Source organism: Pyxicephalus adspersus, chromosome 12, assembly GCF_032062135.1.
Source record: "Pyxicephalus adspersus chromosome 12, UCB_Pads_2.0, whole genome shotgun sequence".
In the NCBI taxonomy this organism is placed as follows: Eukaryota; Metazoa; Chordata; class Amphibia; order Anura; family Pyxicephalidae; genus Pyxicephalus; species Pyxicephalus adspersus.
The window spans coordinates 21055690-21063900 of record NC_092869.1 but is presented as its reverse complement, the minus strand read 5'-3'; the positions used below and the strand labels follow the sequence as shown (position 1 = coordinate 21063900).

Sequence of the window (8211 nt, the reverse complement as noted above, 5' to 3'; positions counted from 1 at the left end):
GCTGACTTTACTGTCACATTTGATCAAAAATGCTATTTGCATTATTCTGCTGTTATTTTGCTGTTATTCTGAACATTGGCTTTTATTCTGAGTCCCTGGCCCAAAACAGATTTACAGATAAGAAACCAAAGAGAAAAATAGGTTGTCCTTATGTGTATCGGTTCTGTGTATTGCACCTTTTCTTATGTAGACAAGGAATATATTCAGGAGATATCCGCTTCTATGTACAGTATCTTTTGAAAGGTTTATTTTACATTAGCCAATGTTGCAGCTTTGCAGGGCATAGTAATATAATTCAGTTTATTGAACATCTAATTGTAGGTAGAAATGAACACTGCTGTTTTCCATTTTATCTTTTAATAAGTAAAAATAGTTGGTAAACTGTTATTAAAATGCTTTATGTTTTAGAAAAAAAATGTACCTCCTTCAGTTAAAAATGGGAAAAATCATTCTTTTTTTGCCATTTCAGAGTATGTGTGCAGTGTTGTCTACCCCAGGACACTCTCTTTAAGATGGATGTTCTCTTCTGGCTGCCTGTCCCTTGCAGGGATGACTTCATTGTAGAGAAGATAGCCATGCATGTCCAGAGCATTTCCCACTGGGCCCCTGCTAACATTGGGCCCTACAGCCAAGCTGTGCGGGTAAGGAAAACTTATTGGTGACACGCCTGAACTTTCAAAGTCTTTCTTTGAGTAATGTACACCTAGTGCCATAGCTGACAATTGTGGGGCTAAGATATAAGATGGTCAGGGCAGGGGGAGTGCAGTCTAGTGACAGTGCTAGTACAATATATAATATAGTACAGCAAATATCTGTCACCTCAGGGGTTTCTCTGCCAGTAATGTGAAGCTGCAGGAAACTGAATCAAAACAGACCTTGTCAAGTTAGTTTAGTCTGAAAATAGTAGATATAATAGAAATAAACTACAAGCAGATATTTTTTATATTTAATACCAAGGATCATGGGTTAAAATGCTTTCCAACAGGCTGATTATAGCAGATTGGTTTGTTTGGGGGTTACATCCCGGATAATTGACCAAATCATTAACAGCTCTAATATTAAACTGACAAGAAGAAAGTTCATGGCTGTGTGCTAATTGTACCACCATTTATATTTCAGTTTTGAAATGTTTTAAAAATACATTGTTTATTGTTTAAAAGGCACATAAATGTCATTCAAGCAATTCAATGTGCTTTTTTTTTTTTTTTAAATGAGAAAATGTGGGACTACTTTGGCTGTTTTTTTTGAGAGATAAATTTTAGCTGCTCTACTGACCCAAACACTGATTATTACATTTGTAAACCTTGTTGGTGTATATTAGCTGTTCAAGTCTATAGTAATTTTTGGATGTGGTAGGTATTGGGGTTTTATATGGAGGTCAGATTGCCATAATTGTCTAGGGAATATACTATTTTTTCACCAGAAATAGATCAAAATGTATTTATAAACTTGTCTTAAACTAATAAAACCCATTGAAGGAGATGTATATAAAAGTAAATGTCAAGATTCCCCTTACCAGCATCCCTTCCTAGAGAGTGAACTATGCTTAAAGCAAGCATGTATGTTTATTGTCTAGTAAGACTTTAGGAACATAGAGGACTGTGAGTTATAGTGCTACAGTGCCACCTAGTGTTCAAATACACTTCTTACACTTTATGTTGGCTATGGGAAAAGGTTGATAGATTGGAATAAAGTCTGCAGGATGTGACAGCCTTGGGTAGAAACTGTCCCTTCGGCATCAGTCAGTCAGACATTGTGCCCTTTAGCCGATGCACTTGCAGCTCCTAGGAATTAGGGGGATTACAGTTAGGTGCTTAATACGGGGTGATGGGGTTTGTCACTATTTCCAGTGTCCTGGAAGAAGACCCTGGCGGGCAGGTCACAGAAGGCACCTTGGCAGAAGTAATGACCCTTTTTTATGCCCCCTCTGTGAACAAACATGATTGTAATGTTTGAGATATCACAAGAAATAAAACATACTCTCTTTGACCATTTCAGTTATGTAAAAGTAATTCAGAAGAGCCCAGTAGGACTCACATTATTATTACCTATTAAAAAGAATTGGCTTGTAGTATTACATAAACTACACTAAATTTGTCAGTACTATATATATACTAATATTATATAAAATTACTATAACTGTTCTTTCCCTACATTATCTGAAAGCATATGATAAAAAACACCTAGATCAGTATGTCAGTTGTATACATGATTTTGTTGCTTTGTGATTGATGTTTAGGCAGTAAAATATATCAAACTATTTTTTATGCTAATATACCTGATGGGATAGTTAAATTATAGAATCGTGGCTTGACCTACATGTATATAACCAAAAATTCATATGGAAATGGGTGGGTTGTCTGCTTATAATGTCCAATGAGGTATATGGTTGTTAATGTTCAATTCTAAAGTTTAAGATTTGTAACTACAATTGGCAAACAAAATTACTGAAACATATCCCAAACCCAACCTGAATATCTGGAACTCGTGTCCCATTGTTGTTCCAGCTGATTGCTATCTGAGTGTTTTGGAACAGATGGTTACCATAGAAAAGTAGTAAATGATGTCTAAAATGATCTAAGTTACTGTACAAATCTCTGTTTGTATTGGCATCCTAAAGAGAATAATTTAGGTAGTCTGTGGACATTTTGCTAATTAGCAGCACCAAAATGATCAGAGATTTCTCCGCTGAAGAAAGGAGACTTCTCACTGGGTTATTAATTTATTATAGCTAGTTATTCACTATAAAAATCTTTCCACTCCTGTCTGCATTTAATTATTATATGGAGACTGTGAGCTGTTTTGGGCTCATCTATCTTCACCTATATGTTGATAGGTGAAAAATTTTAAGTTGTGTAAAGCAATACATGTCCTTTCTCCCGGAGATGTACCCAGTAAAGCACTTCAGGGGAGGGAGGCACAGCCTGGTTTGTGGTGGTGGGGGAGAATTTTAATTTTATTTTTCTGAGCGACTGACTCTGACCTTGATAGCATTCGCAAAGCGGAGCTCGGGCAGGAAAAAAGAGGGTAATCAGTGCGCCATGGACAAAGCGGAGGTGACAGCGCTGCCTGCCCTGCACAGCACATCCACTACGGGGGCATTCAGCATTCAGACAGGCAAACACAACACGACTGAGCACCACCCAACAGCGCACACATAGCGAGCGTTAGTTCCACCTGAGCAGCTGGCACTGTCCACAAATGAATTCAGATTTCATATATGGGACAGGTGCCCCTTTGTAGATGTACACATTGTTTAATAAGAGACAACATTCATGCATATGATATATATGAATGTAAGTGTATATGTATGAGTGATGTGGGAATATATATATATATATATATATATATATATATATATATATATATATATATATATATATATAAATATATATATAGTTATCCAAACGTGGCATACAAGAAAAGGGAAGAAGCTAAAAGTTGCCATCAAACAAGAAAACAAAAGCTCAAGACAGTAGCACAGAGAGCTGAGCTTCACTTCTCTACTGACAGCCAGTTGCTTGTGTAGCATGAATATAGAGGGTAGAAGCTGAAAAGTGCATTTGGCACATTTATGTAGTCTTATATGGGTCCAATAATCTCCATTCATGCATTCAAACTTTTCTTGGTTGTAGTACTTTAGCTCACCACTTGCAGAGTGCAGAAAAATACTATTGAACCGAATAAACCTCAATTTGACCTGAAAATCCTCTTCATAAATTTGGTCAGTGGATTTAAATACGCTGTAATGGCAAATTGAAAAGTTCACAAATGGTAATGTTCAACAGCTAATTTGTGTTAAGTAAATAGCCTATTGAATGTAGATCGAACTCCAGATTTCAGTAATAAAATAAAAATACTTTGGATATATTCACTACTAATCCTGTATTACAGGTAGTCCCTGGGTTACATACAAATTAGGAACTGTAGGTTTGTTCTTAAGTTGAATTTGTATGTAAGTCGGAAGAGGTACGTTATTTTAATAAATGCAATTAGGAAAGATGTTTGTGTCAACATATTATTAGGCAGCATTGTGTCAATTACTGTATAAAATCCTCACTGTGAGTTAATCACAAACAAAGCAAAAAAAAAAAATCTTTATAGAGGCTAGACATTCATTAATTTCTACAGCAAGCTGTGCTTTAATATGCAAAAAGAAACAACTGCAGAGTTTGTCTTGGTCATTAAAGAGTTACAAGTGTCTGCAGAAAGAGCTCACTCCCTAAGATCACCCACAACCTCAGCTGTGTTTAGCAAAATATTTCTTCTGCAAGTCATGCAAACTGCCCCCTTCAAGCCTATGTTCTGAAAGCAGGGAAGCCCTGTTAGTATTCCAGGAGGAGTCTGCATGTCCGATGTCCTTAACCCGGGGACTACCTGTATATCATAAGGTGTCCAATTATTACAATAAAAAGCATATGGGGATTTGAATGTGTCCGATCAAGAGTATATTGCAGACAGGTTGCTGCATTTGGTAAAGGTCCTAACATATTTTGAAGTTCTATGCCTAACTAGTCCAATAACAAAATAACAGTGCCCACATTAGTATGTGTGTTTTATTGAGCAGAAAACATCAGTTTAAATCACATGTACAGATAGAGATAGATCAGAAGATCAGTTTATTCTCTGTCATATTCATTAAGAACTGCAGCATTTTGCAGGTAAATGAATAGATAGCTAGAAGTTGTATTTGTAAAGTACTTTGCATCTGTCCTCATTGTTGTATAAAACACCTCCCTGTAGAGGCTGCCTCTATTAGTCTAATTACTTACAGGATTATCACACACTGTGCGATAAAAAGGTCCCTAATCCTGTTAGAGAACCAATTTGGCAGGTTACAGCCTTCATTGATTTTGGATACAGCCAAGGTCAGAGGTGACAACCCAAGGGGCAGCAACTAATATGATGATCCTACCTCATCATAGCTACTTAAATCTGGTCCATTTGGAGCTATACAGGTAGAAGTCCAGAACTTTCATTCCTTAGTGTTAGACTAAACTAACAAAATAACTACTATTCCTCCTGGTTTCTGCAGTGATGCACCCCTGTATCTACATATTTATTTCATTTAGAAATGACAAAAACAAGGGTTATTTCCTATAGTAGGATAGTGGGCCACTTTTCAAACTTGAACGGTTTCATGTATGTTTATCATTATCAGTACAGGGCATTGGAACATGCCAGTTTATGATGATGTAGGCCAAAAAAAGAATCCAACGCCCCCCTACTGAACCAGTGGCCAGCACAGTGGATTCTTCTTGGAAATTCAAGTATCCAAAGCCCCGTCACAAATCCTAAAGTCTATAATTCCCCCCAAACCCACCTTCCCAATTTAGCTGCTTGTAGAGGTTAGGGTTACGGCCTGTCTCAGTGTCCAGAGAATAGAAAAAGGTTTAGAATATGTAATGGTTTTGTTAAAATACTTGCCATATTTTTAAGTGGCCTTGAAAAAAAAAATAAAAGTGAAGTTTTACTTTTGGCCCTTTTTCATGAGAAAGATGTGGAGTTCTTTAATTCTAGTTTGTCATAGCATACCAATTATCTTGGTCCTCTATTCACAGCAGTGTGTGACAGGAAAACCGCAGGTAGAGCAGTCGTTATGTCATTCAGTATTCACAGAGATGGTTACGATCCCCTGCAGTGAGAGATGCAGCCAAATGAAGGCAAAATGTTAGTTTCCCTATCGAATATTGGATGCCCTTTAACCCCAGGATAAGGGCAGGTGCTTCAGACGTTGCACTGCATTTATATGTTGGCTTCAGGTTATTGAGTATTGACATGAATCAGAGGTAGTTACAGACAGATGATCTATAGAGGGTCAGAAACAAGGGCTTTAAGAGGAAGAAATTAGAGGATTTCTGTCCACCCATAGGGTGTTCTTATGGTGTGCGCTGTTAACTAATCCCCTCTGTGCTGGAAGCGACTGGAATTGATTGAAAATGTATGCAGATATTAGTTAGAGTCCTGCTGTGCACCTTGACTATTAATGTCTGAGGAAAAACTGATGAATAAAATATCATTGTAAGAAGGTTTCATTAGATGTGTTTATTTCATTGACAAAATTGAACTGTATGTACAAGGAACTTAGATCCATGATTAAATTAGAAACAGCAATGTATAACAAAGGAGCACACAGTATTTCCTTTAGTAAATAATCTGATTTGTAATCTTAAAAGCAGAAACGACTAACTAGTGATGGTCTGCTAGCTTTTGCCTCTTTGGTAAATTGCTAGGTTGCCAAATAAATTATATATAAAAAAAGGCAACAGGGATGTCACTTGGCCTCACTGCAACCTGTTTGGAAAGTTAAGGATTCCAAATCTTTTGACAATTCACTTGTGCAATGTGCTGCAACAGTAAATGGGTGCAAGATTTGGGACAGTGTTTTCTTAGGAGGCTGCAGGAAGATTGAGTGAAGTCTCAGGTGCCTATAATGACATTCTGAAAGTCAGAGCCTAAGGTACGTAACTTTTTTGCTTTACATTCTAAAAGACATTGGGGAAGGGGGATTGGGACAAGCAGACAAGTATTTCTATTCGGGGGTTTTAAGTCTGTGATTGGTATACTGAAAGACACCTCCATATTATATTAATTTATGTCTTTTCCTTTTGTGTATTTAAAACTGTTCAAATCCTATTTGTAGTTCTTTACCAACAAATTCTTACAGTTGTTCTGGTATTGGTACCAACAAATTCTTACAGTTGTTCTGGTATTGGGTGGTTGGTTGGTGTTTTCTAGTATGTATTCCATCACTACAAGGCTGCAGCCTCCATGATTACAAGTTAGTGATGGTGTGAAAGTATCACCCAAACCCATTAATGTATTACATAAGGGCACCCCAAACATTTACAGAATGCACTTTTTCTTCAAAGCCTTTCTCATACCTGGCAGTGTAAGCTAATGCACACTTACCATTTATTGCAAAACGGTTGGGAACATTGATGGTCAGTACTCCATTCAAATGAACAGTTTTTGCTTGCCAATTTAGTGTAACTTTTTAATAAATACTTGTAGAACCCTTTGTGTCTGTCACAGTGTATTTAAAGCTATGGTTGGAAACACACAATGCTTCCCTATCCATGAGGAACCCAGAATTACATGATTATGAATTCTTGACCCATTTTCCCGCTCTCCTTGCTGTCAAACAAATGCTGTTGAAATGACAGTATCTTACCATATTGCTTTATTTCACATTTGTATTTTTGTTGGATCAGTCTGACTTCTCAAGTGTAAGTCTTTACCAACAAAAGAGGTGATTGTGAAAGATAATGCAAGGTTGGAAATTACATGCTTGGAATATGTCTTGAAAGGTGTTTGTTGTGGTTTTTCCCTTCATAAGGTTGGTGGTGGAATCTTCTGTGCTGGACAGATTGCATTAAAGCCATGTACCATGACGCTGGTTTCTGGAAGAATTGTAGCTGAGAGTCGTCTCTCTTTGCGCCATGTGGAAAGGGTCTTGGATGCCATCGCCCCTGGAACTTCTTTGAGACATGTGATGGTTGCTCAGTGCTATGTGACACAAAGCTCTTACATACCCACTGCCCTGGAAGCATGGAAAGGATTCCTTACACACCAGGTCAGAAACCTTCCTTTATTTTTTAAATCATTTTTATTTCTTATTCACAATTATTCTTTCAATGATCTATTTTATTTGCAGCAGTAGCCTGAATATAAAACATGATCTATTTCCAGGTTTAAAATGTTCTGCTTAAACACTTCTGCTAATTTCGTAATTATAGTAATCTGCCTTTATGGCACCAATTAATTAAATCACCGGAGACTCACAGGAGCCAGTTAACTAAGAAGAACCTACAGCATTGGCTGCTCAGGGCTATATCAGAAGTAGATATTACAGGCCTGTAAAAAAGCAACTCTTCCGTTTTGGTTGTTTGCTTTTTTTTTTTTTTCTTTTTATTAGTACCCAAAGTTTTAAGGTAAATTAAAAATACCCCTGCTTTTTAACTTGTAGAATAGATTAACTAGGGATCACCCTTTTTAAGTTTATGCATTTTACATCAGTGTTTTAGATAAGTAATTCCTAGAATTTAGTAGTTTGGAACTAACAGGCAAGAAAAGAGCTTATATGCCAGAAGACACAAAAAATGTCCAATGACTTTTGCAAAAATAAGGTTAGTTCAACTAACAAAAGGCTTGAAGCAGGTTTTTTACCATTTTAGTTGTTAGCCAGAAAAGGGCACAATGTACAGCACA

At 36.9% G+C, this 8211-nt stretch overlaps 1 protein-coding gene across 1 annotated transcript in view; it reads left to right on the top strand.

Annotated features, from left to right (window-relative positions):
- The window catches only part of DPH6 (diphthamine biosynthesis 6), a gene marked incomplete in the record, with an annotated part of 53771 nt that overhangs the window by 33201 nt on the left and 12359 nt on the right, over window positions 1-8211 (top strand). Inside the window, 2 exon segments of the mRNA XM_072427879.1 lie at window positions 470-641; window positions 7340-7576. Coding sequence (XP_072283980.1) covers window positions 470-641; window positions 7340-7576 — 409 coding nt within the window.